At 44.5% G+C, this 13983-nt stretch overlaps 1 protein-coding gene across 1 annotated transcript; it reads left to right on the top strand.

Moving 5' to 3' along the window:
* Positions 1-12817: 12817 nt before the first annotated feature.
* On the top strand, positions 12818-13949 carry nanp (N-acetylneuraminic acid phosphatase). The gene is made up of 2 exons (XM_030379481.1): positions 12818-13025; positions 13201-13949. Exons 1-2 carry the CDS (start codon positions 12936-12938, stop codon positions 13840-13842), a joined length of 732 nt encoding a protein of 243 aa, XP_030235341.1. The 5' UTR covers positions 12818-12935; the 3' UTR covers positions 13843-13949.
* Positions 13950-13983: the final 34 nt, after the last annotated feature.

The raw sequence follows: 13983 nt of genomic DNA, 5'->3' as shown, positions 1-13983 counted from the left end.
TATGAGTTCAACAAGAGTTTGTGTGTTAAGGTGGTGGTCTTAATTAATCTAAATTCAATACAATACAACATACATCATGCACTTTAAAGTTGTGTAGAAAGTTGTTTCTTTTTGTTAAAGTTTGAATTTTGTACCTTGTTACTAGTTTCAGTTACACTCACTGTTATTATGCATTAAATTACTAAACATATAAATAAATCAGTGTAATTGCAATATTACCTAAAAACAATGAAGTGCTGTACAAAAAATCCTAGCTAAAAGCCTGACTCCAACTGTGCAACTATTTTCCACATACCTTAAGCCATGCAATGAGTTAAAAGCAATCAGTGAGAGTGGACGCATTATACACTTCCAAAAGGTGTTATTTATTAACAAAAAAAGTATACTCCACGTCCATCACAGTAATGGGTAGAGTTCATCCGACTGGGTGTGTACCTGCGTTTAATAGAAGAGAAAGACAAAAAATAGAAGACAAAGACAAAGAATAGAGAAGAGAATAAATGATGGATCAGATGTTACTCTACTGTATCAAGAGTAGTACCCACTAAATTGTGAACTGAATTCATTTTTTGTGGTGGAGGTGGTGTGGTTCCCGCCGCATCTTGCAGCACTTCGCACGCCAGTGCTACCACTGTTTTCACGTCTTCATAAATGAACATCATAACATCATCATACAGTACACCATGGCACATAAATGACACCACCCTATCCATGTGTTTTCCCTGCTCGCAACTTTTTCTCAGACAACTTGTTGCTTTACCTCTGTGCTTCTCAACATCAGCATATATTTACTATGGAAACACCATAACTTCACCACAGTAGCCTAGCATTTTCATTTGATGTAGCCTACCAGTGGACTGCTATGTTCACAATTTCAGAACAATAGGCTGTCGGACTAATGACTTTCTTGTTGTCGGAGTATAGGGCTATCATAATTCGGTATCTGGACCGCGCACCAATAGGCTAACGGGCTAGCCCACCACTCAAACACACAACATTAGAGTGTAGGCTAACGGCTGGCTGTTTCAGAGTAGAGTAGGCTGAGGGCTAGCAACAGCTACAGACTTGTCTTGTATTTACAATGCAAACGAACTTGGCCATAGAACATAGGTCCTAAGTCAAACATATTTTAGAGACGTTTTAATTCATGATCAGTAAGCTTACCGTAGGTCGTTGTATCGTATCGCCACCAGCATCACTGGGCCTCATGGGTTGAGCGCATGCGTAGAACTGGGTGCCGCGTTGCGTGCGTGTATGCAAATCCAAATTCTCTACCTCAATCCGCACAGCTGAGAACACTTCGGCTGTGTAAGAACCAATTTAGAGGTGTTTATTAATAAGGTGGAGATCTTTTCTTACTTTGGACTTCCGAAGTCTGTAAAACACATATTAGAAGACACTTAAAAAAAAATCGAAAAATAGTCACCATGAGTGTGAAGACCAATGGCGAGTAGCAGTATAAAATCAGTCAGTGCGATTACATTGTTATAGCTCTTGGAGAAAATTACGCTTGTGCCGCTGTGATAACCATTGTAGGGCTGATGCGATGGTGGGCGTGGGCCGGTACATAAAAGTGATGGGCCGGTGGGTTTATATTTTCGACCATCGGCCCACCGGGGATGTCCCCGGTATTCCCGATGGCCAGTCCGCCCCTGTGTACAATCCATCCACGCTTCACGTTATTCATCGCCCGCAAGAACCTAGGCTCGAAATGGACAACACAGCCATTATCAAGGTACCTTAGGGCGTCAGGACCTCCTCATTGAGCGTGTCATGGAGAGGATTTCAGAACCTGCTCCCTAGCTTCCTGGTAGCTATATTCTTTGCCGCCCTAGCTCTGTTCCTGTTCCAGACCTGCTTATTCCCGTTCCTGACCTGCCGAGTCTTGATCCCAGTTCAGACATTCCCAGCCCTGTTCCTTATCTTCTTAGCCCTGTTCCCGTTTAGTAGCTTCCTAAACCTTTTCCCGTTCCTGAACTGCCAAGCCCTGTTCCTGTTCCTGACCTTCCTGTTCCTGTTCCTGACCTTCCTTGCCCTGTTCCTGTTCCTGTTCATGACCTTCCTTGCCCTGTTCCTGTTACTGTTCCTGACCTTCCTAGCCCTGTTCCTGTTCCTGTTCCTGACCTTCCTGTTCCTGTTCCTGTTCCTGTTCCTGTTCCTGACCTTCCTAGCCCTGTTCCTGTTCCTGACCTTCCTTGCCCTGTTCCTGTTCCTGACCTTCCTGTTCCTGTTCCTGTTCCTGACCTTCCTAGCCCTGTTCCTGTTCCTGACCTTCCTTGCCCTGTTCCTGTTCCTGTTCCTGACCTTCCTGTTCCTGTTCCTGTTCCTGACCTTCCTAGCCCTGTTCCTGTTCCTGACCTTCCATGCCCTGTTCCTGTTCCTGTTCCTGTTCCTGACCTTCCTAGCCCTGTTCCTGTTCCTGACCTTCCTTGCCCTGTTCCTGTTCCTGTTCCTGTTCCTGTTCCTGACCTTCCTAGCCCTGTCTCGTGACATAGAGATTCTGCTGAAGTAAAACAAATTTTCACGAGTGGCTGAAGCAGTCAAAGGGGGATATTTAAGGTGTGTTTCTACAGTGGCCAGTCGACATGGAGTTGAGTTGATACCTTTACGGACAAATCTTTACCGTTTACTTCTGCGTGACAAGTTTGTTAGGCGCTTACAGATCCCCGCCTCCAGCAATGATTGGTCAAAAACAAATATGAAGGGAATCAAAGTGAAGCGGCCTGTTATGTGCTCGTCTGCCTTCAGACTTTAGATATTAATCTAAGATTCCTCAGACCAGCCTCAGGCTAATCTCGGTGTCTATTGACTCAAACTCTCACGATAGCTGCAGGAGAATGATATGAATGAAAAGTAAGCGTGCAACACTGTTGAAGGACTTCAGACAGTTCCCACAGCCCCGAGATGGGGCCAAAAGTCCCAGGACGGGCCCCTATCGCGCCTGAAGTTCCACGTATCAAGGATCCCGAAAAAGGTTTTCTTTAAAGTGTGTATGGCATGTTTCATTATCATTATTATTACTATTTTTTCTCTGAATGTGTTTAGGCCTAGATAAATGTAAATACCTGAGAACCCCTGATTTTAAATATTATTTACATACCTTATTCTCGAAGCCTCTTTTTTTTAAGAACGTCTTCTATTGTTTAAAGCTCATGCTTGAGAAACAATTATCGTTTGACTGTTTTGAACTGCTGGGGAATAGTACTCCCTAATCATGACATTAGGAAAGACAACCGTTTATAAATATTGAGTCATTATTTCTATAAACAGTAAGACTACTAAGGGCAGAGTGTGAGAGTACGCGCCCACGGACAGACTGGACGGAGGGAACGAGACAAGGAGAACATCAGATGGGGCTGTTGATGGGCTCCTGCTGATCATATAGAGGGTGCTTACCCGTCAGTTCCAGTCCCACCCGTCAGTCCCACCCTTCCTCCCCTCTCCAGTAAACAGTGGCCTGCAACTGTTCCTTCAGGACCCAGAGTGTGTTTAGACTAGTCCAGTCCACTCCAGACACACAAGTGTTTGGTATGAGTCCCGCTTCACTCCTGATCCCAGCTGGTGGTGTCACCAAACAAACGGACCAGGACACATTCAGGGGCCAGACACTGGGAGCCCTGTTTCGTACAGACTTCACAATGCAGGGCCCTTTAATCCGTATTTAAACCAACGAGAATAGAGGATCGTTTTGGTTGCTGAAATTGTTTTTCTCCTTTCTTTTCTGAATTAAGTATGGTAGAATCCTGTTTAGAGTTTTTCTCAGACGCTTTGGTACATTTCTCAGATCAGAATTGAATTTCTCAAAACTACCTGTTCAATCTTCACATCATTGTGTCACTGCTGCACATCTAAAAAAGGCTCAAAGGTGCATCTCCTGAACCATGAACTGGCAAGTATATATATAGGTGGAGCACAGCACAATGTTACATTGTCTGACAATGGAAGGACAAGGAATTGGACAGGGTCAACAGCCAGAGAGAAGAAGAAGAGGAAGAGGAGTGAGGCTGCGTGATAATTTGTGGCCCAACAGACAGGAACGTCAGGAGCTGTAGGAAGACTGCACTGTAATTCCTACAGCAATGCATGTACAGTTTACCCTCAGGAGATTGTACTATGTTCGCATTTCTAGTAATGACATGTTCTGTCAACAAATTAAAGTACAAACAGTCAAAGTGTAAATGTGAATCTTGTCCAGACTCTTGCAATCAATCTCCCACATACACTAAGGTGTAACTTCCAATTTACAATAATTGTCTTCAATTCTTTAGCCATAGTTTACATCAGAACATCGCTCCAGAATACACTGTTATATTGACAAAATGACTAAGCAATTTGACTGTCTTAACCGTACGCAATGACACACAGACTTGTCATTGTGATGGCACCGACATGTTCATTGACACAGATATTTACTTTTGAGAAACGAACTAAGGATTTTGAGCAAGAGCCTGGCTTTTGCATGAAATCCATGGTGTTTTGCTATTTTTTACGAATTGTTTTGAGAAACGACTGTTTTGCAAATTTCAATTCTGATCTGAGAAATGTACCAAAGCGACTGAGAAAAACTGTAAGTTAACGTCTTGGTTTTGAGTTGAGGACTATAACTCGGGGCACAGTACAGGTTCTGCTCTTGCGAATCTATATGGTTCATGGTTTAAACGAAGGAGCGACAGATAGGGGAGGGTTGGTGGGGGAGAGGGGGTGACTTCAACAGGAGTGACTGTAATACCTCCCCAGAACATGTATATTTGATTTGTTAATTTACGGTTCACCATGGCCTTGCCCATTATCATCTCCAAATACCCCTGGATTTGCAAAACCTGGCCCTGAGAGCTATACTGTTGCTGTTAATTCCCCCCTTCAAATAAATCACATTACTGTCTGCCACTCAGCGAGACCTCCTGTTCCCCTCTCTCAAAGGACCTGAATACCTCTTAATATAGGCGTTCCATAATTGCCCAAGTGGCGTTATCGGCGCTGACAGCGTCCCATTGTGTGGCCCTAAGCCCTGCCTGTCCTACCTGGCAGTGAGAGGGCCGTGTGGAATCTAACACTCCACGCAGAGCCTAGTGACAGCACCTTTGTTTTCGTGTGTACGTTCGTTGATAATTGATGTCAACGTGGGGGCTGTGCTGACCGTCCCCCACCAGGTATTTATAACACTTCTTCTTCTGGGGGAATATCAGGATGGCAGCCACTCCTGCTGGTGGGGGGCTTTCCCCACAGCAGTGTGTTAAAACGGAGAAAGACCTTGCAATGTGACTGTGTTATAAGGTGAGGGTCGTGACGTGCAAGTGTTTCAAAGCAATGTCGTCTTTATGGAAAAATGGATGATGTCATCTTAGGATCATTTTGCTCTCCTTTTGTATGCACATATTTCCCAACTTTATATTTATCTAATTTATTTAAGACATTTACAGTGATTGCTTCGATTGGTTGTTGTTTCATAATCCGTCTTAATCCAATGCTGAATTTATAAAGCTGGCATTGTGTTTGCTTTGGAATGTAATGTCATGATAATATTGACTTTATTAAATATAGCAGTAGCCTACGTGATTGCACCTTCAAAACCAAGATGCCATCAATTCTATTTTTAATTGTTGTCGTTGTTCTGAAGTTTCTGCAGGGATGGGAACGGGGCGGTTAAACAATAAGGTGGTGCCATTTGTCTGTTCCTTTCAGCCATTAACAGTTTCCTGGTTTTGGGTTTAGTTAGTAGTTCAGAAAAAAAGAAAAAAATTGCTGCCAAATGCAAAGAAGTAAGAAGGTAATTTATCTTGGGGAAAACATGCAAAAAAACAATAACAATGCAACTTCCTTCAACGTATAATGTTGCTTTGACACGCAGATTTTCTGTTGTCAACATACAGTGTGTTTCTGTATGTGTGAGAGATTGTATGAGTATGTGTGCATGGTAGATGAGTTGAAACAATCTCCAGTGGTATAATAAATTCAATGTATTGCCACAATCTGTCTATCTAAAATTGGATATATAATTATCAATTCAACTGATGAAAGCGTTCTTCTTCTGATGGCCTGCTGATCTTAGCATCCTATCTGTTAACAGCACCGCTGGTTTCAATTGTTCCGGGCATTGTCAAAGCCTTCCTATACGGAGGTCCTATGTCAACGTGGCCGGTTGCACGTACACAAACATTTCCCCGCGTGAGAGCAGTGTGGACTCATGCATGTCATGCGAACGATAATCCCGCGGCTGGATTAGCCAATGAGACCTGGCAATTATCTGCTTTCCAAACATGCGCCTCTTCTCCCTGTAAAAGCTCACCTTGAGTCACCGCATCACCCTCACCTCCGTTCCAGGAATCTCTTTGCATGGATACCTACGCAATCGTGAGCTCATGCAACCTTTTTTATTAGTGGTTGACTTCGCAATCCCAACGCATCATTAAACGCTTGCTCACAGAAAACTTCACCCTGACTCATTGGAAAACATTCTTCCACCGATAAAGCATTTAGAGATGTGTTCATATGCTTTTATGTGCCTTCAGGGCATGGGACTCATTGTTCACATTCAGGATGGTTCAAATGTGTATTTGTGGGTTCACCGACCTACTATAGACTTGTGGATGATAATTAAAGGTATATAATATATATATATATATATATATATATATATATAAGTAAAAGAATAATAATTAAAACAAATATATATATATATATATATATATATATATATATATAGAAGTATCACATGAAGCAACTTCCTCTCTATGAAATCATGTCTGGGTTCTAGGATGTTGTTGCTTGTTGTTAGGGTGGACTAATAGTCTTTTGATCTCCTCTTGAGACATTAAGCTCTTACACCGAACACACACACGCACACATGCACGGACTCACACATGCGCGCACACACACACACACACACACACACACACACACACACACACACACACACACACACACACACAGACACACACACAGTTAGCTCAAACGGGCCCAGGTTATCCTGGAGGTAGAGGTTGCAGACAGAAGGTGGAGGTTGCGGTGGCAGCCATGACTCTGCCATGTGATTGACTCCTGGTTCGATGGGGGTCAAAGGTCGCCATGCTAATGGCCATACAACGATTAAAGTAGGGTACCTCTCATGTGCTGTGTGTGTGTTTTTGTGTGTCTGTGTGTGAGTTTCTGTGTGTGCGTGTGTGTGTGTTTGTGTGTGTGTGCGTGTGTGTGTGTGTGTCTGGACCCCAGTCTGGCATCTAGCCACCCTAAAAGGTCCCCAGCTCCTAAAGGGTTCTATGGGATGTATTATCTACCAAGCAACTGTGTTTCATTTCAGTTTTCTTTGCTAATTGCGTTTCAAATCCACTGCAGCCCGCTGGGGCTAAAGCATCATTGTGTCGGCAGAGTCGTAATGACACCAGGAAGACTAGCTGCCGCCTCGGCATCAGCTAATGGGGATCCATTCAATAAACAACAATAAACAACACCTTATCTTACCTTTAGAATGTGCACAACAATAGCTTCAATGTTGGATGTTGCATGATAAAGTTAAGAATTTGAAAACAACAAATATCATAGCAGACAATCAAGATCACACACGTACACACACACACACACACACACACACACGCACGCACGCACGCACGCACGCACGCACGCACGCACGCGCACACACACACACACACACACACAGGAGTGATGTCTACCTGAACTCCAGGAGATCCATCTGAACAGTTATCTTTGGGCATGTCTGTCCACACTTATGAAGGGGGGGTGAACCTCGATAAAAAGTCTGCACTGTGCGTGATCAGGACCAACCACCTGTTTTTCTCCACACCAAAGGTTCTGCTGCCGACAATGATGTACTCATGGAGGAAGCAAAATGGAAATAAAACATTTAATACCCGTGTATAGATATTTGGGGGGTGAGGGGGGATCCGATAGAGCCTTCATGAAGGGGGGATATTGTAGTTTCAATTTGAAATGTCATGAAGGTTGCTTATCAAAACTGTTGATACGACTGACCATCATAACGCAATCTGTGCAAGGTTTTGGCTGCTCCCATTCAACTCTGTACATTTCACCCTGGTGACTCATCCCGAATGTATCTGCGTGCCTTGGATTCTCATTTTTTGTGAGTTATTCTCGTACCCGTGTACCGAGGAGGCTCACATCAAATACACCCGACTTCAAAGCATCCGACACCTCGTCCGTCCTTCTCCCTGTCTCAGCGTGTCCTCTCCCGCCGTCCACCGGTCCAGTCACCCTGCAGACTGAACCGTTGGCATGCGTGTAGTGGTACAGAATGTCTGCTACTCCAGGTAGATCATACTGCTCTCGTGAGTCAGCCTGAAGTGAAAGGCAAACTCATAACTAATTCCTCGTTCAGGGTAAAAACTACTCATTTGACACATTAATCAATTTCGTAATGCTATAAAAGATGTGCAGATGTGTCACAGAACTTTAGGCTGCATTAATGTTAAAGTTTTTAAAAAAGGAAAGAGGTGAAAAGGAACATATTTCGATTTCCTTTTCGAACAACAAGATGAGGGTTCTTTTTTACCACTTATCACCCAAACATCACCACTCAGCATTCTGCTTTCTAACAGCAAATATGAAGAAGCAAGATGAACGCCGAAACGTAGAGGCTTCTCTGTCTTTGTTCATCAGGAGGGGTCACCTATCGTCCAGGGGGGGCCAGGCTCCCAGCGCTGCACTCCGGTGACCGTAGTGGGTGGTGAAGAAGGGGGGGGGCAAGGGTTGAGGGGAAGGACAAGCCTCCTCCTCCTCCTATCTCTCCCTCCCTCCTTCCCTCTCTCTCTCTCACCCTCCCCCCTCTCCCTCTCTCTCTCTCCCTCCCCCCCTCTCTCTCCCTCCCTCCCTCTCCCCCCTCTCTCCCTCTCCCTCCCTCTCCCTCTCTTCCTCTCCCTCCCCCCTCCCTCTCCCTCCCTCTCCCTCTCTTCCTCTCCTTCCCCCCTCCCTCTCCCTCCCTCTCCCTCCCTCCCTCCCTCCCTCTCCCCCCCTCTCTCCCTCTCCCTCCCCCCTCTCTCTCCCTCCCTCTCCCTCTCTCCCTCCCTCTCCCTCTCCCTCCCTCTCCCTCCCTCCCTCTCTCTCCCTCCCTCCCCCCCTCCCTCCCCCCCTCCCTCTCTCTCCCGCCCTCCCTCCCTCTCCCTCCCTCTCCCCCCCCTCCTCCCTCTCCATCCCTCCCTCCCCCTCTCTCTCTGCTACTGTGCAGGTTCACCGGCTGGTCAGGGGAGCTCAGGTGTGCCGGCAGCGTGGCGGCGGGGGTTCGGTGGGGGATCGCGGCCGTGCAGCGAGCAGCGCTGGCTGCCAGCCAGTCCGAGCCGGGAGGTCCTGTCTTCCTTCTCTAGAGCCGGCCTGGAACTCAAGGGTGACAAGTGGCACGCAACACGGCCTCGACCGTAGCACACTGATCCACACAGCAGCCTCCAAATAAAAATAATATAAAGCTTTGTCATGCTGTTAGAACTAGGTTATCTGGGGGAAAGAGAGAGAGAGAGAGAGAGAGAGAGAGAGAGAGAGAGAGAGAGAGAGAGAGAGAGAGAGAGAGAGAGAGAGAGAGAGCAAACAATGACATAAGCCGACCATAATGGCTTCAGAGTAGTACATAGGCTTCACATAAGTCCTGCAGGGACATAGTGTACATGTATAGATATGTTTATATATAAATATATTTGTCTCTACATAGAGGTAGAGTGCGTTGCATAACCGGCCAAAGAGGCCCCATACTGTCCCAGAACACTTTGTTGTGTTTTTGTTTGTGTGTACGTGCAGTTTGACAGACTCCCGCCGTTGCCATGACGAATGCCGTTAAGCACCAGTGTGTCTCTTTAGACTGAAGTTCATACATTCCCGTGCCCGTGATACAATCTCACATCTACGTGTGTGTGTGTGTGAGTGTTTGTGTGCGTATGTGCAGGGCCGTAGCACCAAATCCTGGGCCCCTATACTATAGGTACTGATGGGCCCCCCTGCGCCAGGTTGTTGACGGGGGGGGGGGGGGGGGGGGGTACTGGCCAGAAGGTAAAGAAAATTTTTTTTTTTTTTTTTTGGTCATGGGCCCCCCCTCTGCCTTGGGCCCCCCCACAACTGTCCCCGCAGTCCCCGCAGTCCGACGGCCCTGCGTATGTGTGTGCATGCGTGCTTATGCTTGTATGTATCTGTGAATGTGCTTAAATAATGACATACTTTTCAAATGTTTTATTATCAATTGTCATTCAGAATGTACACGGTAGAGCCCTTCAGAACCATGAAAATAATTGATTTTGTATATGTTTGATTGATTTCAGCAAAACAAACAACGTATGTCCTCGAGGAATTGTGGCTTTTCGTTTCTCTGGCTCATCAACAATAATATATAGTGACATATTTTTTGTTACTGATGTAAAATAGTGCCATCATTTTAAATAGTATAATCTCACTCACAGGCCCGGTTCCAGAACAGAATGCCTTGGGGTGCATCTGAGATTACAGGGGGTGCACCAGTAGTATAGGACTACTAAAACCAGCTACCCAGCTTCAGTTCAGACTTCGCTTTTTTACACACAGGCCTTTCCTACCATAGACAAGCACTTCTGCGTAGTTCTACTGACATGTTGGAACATTTCAGCTGCAACATTAGCTTATTGATATCTTCGATAGCTTTGAATATGAGATAGGTTTTTGATTTGTGTGATGTGTGAGGTGTAAAAAAGAACAGAATTCTACACTAAAAAAAAAACATGTGACTGCAATTCAAAAATAACGTTTATTTTTTATAAATTGTGGCAGGATATTTGACCTAACAAATAATTGTACATTGCCACTTAAAAATAAAACAGATTTTAGCTGAACAAGGAAAGAACACTTTCAGACTTTGAACTTTGAAAAGAAGTAATCAGTATAATACTCTTAAAGTTAACACGATTGTAAATAAATACAATAAAAAGAAATATGGGTTCTTATGAACATAATACATTTAATACATGTATTGGATATCCAACGGATATGTAACTGTTGCTGCCGAAGAAGTTCAACGTCACTACCGTGCGCACCATATACTATATGGGTGCGTGCATTTTGCACACGACGCCGGCATGACACACGATGCCAGCCGGCGGCCAATCACAGCAGCGCTGATATAGAGCGACAAACCGACAACATTGCGACCTCGATTGTGATATTGCTTTATACAACGGTTATACTAGCAAAATGTACTCTTAATAATAATAATTGACAATAGATTGTGATTTGTTTGTCTTTTTAATCATATAAACGAATGAAATTGCTTCCGGCAACAAAAATAGATCACCACTGAGCGGTCAGAGTGATGTTGGATGCTCATATCTCAACGGTATTTAATGGAAATTGTCACAAGTTTCATTACAATTTGTTTTGTGAGCAAATATTTTATTATTTTTTATCATATTTATATAAAAAAAAATCTTTTTTTTTTTTTTTTTTTAATTGAGGGTGCAAACATTTTTTTGAGGGGTGCAATGCATGCTTATGCACCCCCGTAGAACCGGGCCTGCACTCACAGAGAGAGAGAGAGAGAGAGAGAGAGAGAGAGAGAGAGAGAGAGAGAGAGAGAGAGAGAGAGAGAGAGAGAGAGAGAGAGAGAAAAGAGAGAGGTGGCAGGTGCTTGATATGTTTTACTTCATGTCTTGATGTTATGGAACATCGTTATTCTGAGAATTAAGAATTATTTTTGTTGGGTTCCGTTGCAGCCAGCAAAGAGATCATACATGCATCAGGGCCAGGGGCCAACGCCACGGCCACCCACGATGATAAAGTGCAACTGAGTATGTTTGTAAAACGCGGGGAATGCGGAACTCTTAGATCTCTGGGGGGGGGGGGGGGGGGGGGGGGAACATAAACAACACCAAAATAGAGCTGATAAGTTCTTTCAAAACTATCGGGGAATTCCATGTGCGTGACTTTGAATAAAGTCCCCACCTACTGCAACCACATTTCCTGCTTTGATTTTAAGTCTGCTGATAATTAAGCAATGGCTTGGAATTCACTTGCAAAATGTCTTTCATTTAAACAAGCATGCCTCAACTTCGCATGCAACAGGCAGGTGCTGTTTGGCTGTTAGGATACATTAATGACAGCTTGCTCTTCAAAGTTGTTCTGATATCCTTGTCATTCGTCCTCAAGTTAGGCTAGTGTAATTAGATCGCTACCTATAGGCCTACTCAAACTTCAGCATCGTCCGCACAGCGGCTATAGGAGGACGCACAGTGCATTGCGTAGTGCTTAATACTTAGGTATGAGCGCACCAAGCCCTCACGCAGTTGCGTGTGAACCTCTGGCATTTGTCCAGCTGAAAAAGTAAGCAAAGCACACGGTTGCGTAATGAATAAAAAATGTTTGGATAGTGGATGTGCGCTCGATCCACCAAGTTATACAGGCTTATTAAGTAGGCAAACATTTTAGACGCGAAGAATAAGTTTACACCATATAATTTCCTCCTAGTCACTGTCTTGACTGAATTCCAAAAACTCACGTCCGGACAAACCAAAAGCTACACATATTGCTAGAACTAACCAACGATGGGGTAATATTCTTATCAATAAAAAAGATTATTCATATAATATTATCAGACAATATCACATGGTGTCTTTGCAGTGCTATTTATATTGTGAATAGGCAGACAAGACAGATATAGTTCGTACTAATAGGCCTGTGTTCCTTTAAAGTAAACAGTGCAGGCTGATCCTAGAAAGAGTCTCATTCGAATACATGTCCCTCCTGATGTAAAAAAGAAAGAAAAAAAAGAAAGACCATGGCTTGTAAATTGATCCATTCCCGCCCTCTAGTGGACGCAACGAAGTGTCGCGCTGTTTTTAGAACTACAACCCTGACCCTGAAAGGAACCGCAGCCGATTCGATTCCGAAGTCACTTCCGCGTGTGTTTTACGTCGAGCTCGTGTCAAATAAATTAAAACACCAAGAACCGATACGCCGCAATGGACCGAAAGCCCATTGAAGCGATATTGTTTGATTTAGACAACACACTCATTGAAACTGCACTTGCATCCCGTGTTGCAATAGAAAAGGTGAGGTTATTAAACAATTCAATCGTAGAAGGCTTTAATTACTTTGGTTTTTTGGTCTGAATAATACATTAAATATAAAAGAGCCGAATATATTTATTTATTCAATAGATTACGATTCGCGGTGGATGCAATGACACGTGGTGGATTTATATGTTGCATTTTGTTTGTATTTTAGACAAACGACTACCTGCGGAAGACACGGGGCCTTGATGACGTCAGCTTGGGCCACATCAGTGAAAAGTTCAAACACAAACTGCAGCACGAGACCTTTGACCCAACGTCAGGCGGCTCTATAGACGAGCTGCGGGTGGACCACTGGGAGCAAAGCATCCAGGAGGTCGCCGGCAGTTGTACCAGATCGTTGGCTGATGAATGCTACTACCTCTGGAAAAGCAGCCGTTTGAAGCTTCTCAGCCTCAGCCCGGAGACATGCGCCCTGCTGGAGGCTCTGAGAACTAGATACAAACTGCTTCTGCTCACCAACGGGGAGACTCAGACGCAGAGAGAGAAGATAATCGCGACGAAATGCGAGAAATTCTTCGACTTTATCGTAGTGGGAGGTGAATTTCCGGAGCAGAAGCCAGCTGTTTCCATCTTCAACCACTGCTTCACAGTGCTTGGCCTAGAGGCGAAGCGTTGCGTGATGGTTGGGGACTCTCTGGATACAGATATACAGGGGGGCTTTGATGCTGGGGTGCGAGCTACGGTTTGGATTAAGAACTCTGGAGCGTCGCAAGACGTATGTACAGCGAAGCCCGACTATACCATTCCTACTGTGCTAGACTTGCCGGGCATCTTGGTAGAATTGAATGAATAAAATTTACCTTAGGTGCAGAAGGACTGCCAAATTATATGATTCATAATTAGGTCAGGAGGAATGTCAACATCACAACACTACATTTAAATATAATCTCTTGAATAATAGCCGTCTGTGTGTGCGTTTATTAAAATACTTGAT

Source organism: Gadus morhua, chromosome 15 (assembly GCF_902167405.1).
Source record: "Gadus morhua chromosome 15, gadMor3.0, whole genome shotgun sequence".
NCBI classification, from domain to species: domain Eukaryota; kingdom Metazoa; phylum Chordata; class Actinopteri; order Gadiformes; family Gadidae; genus Gadus; species Gadus morhua.
Note: the sequence above shows the minus strand (reverse complement) of the source record. Positions and strands in the feature narration are given on the sequence as shown.

Bases quoted from the DNA above. Each gene is read 5' to 3' on its own strand.
- nanp (XM_030379481.1), top strand. From the start codon at position 12,936: ATGGACCGAAAGCCCATTGAAGCGATATTGTTTGATTTAGACAACACA. The intron at 13,026-13,200 runs GTGAGGTTATTA...TTTGTATTTTAG, and splicing joins CCCGTGTTGCAATAGAAAAG to ACAAACGACTACCTGCGGAA.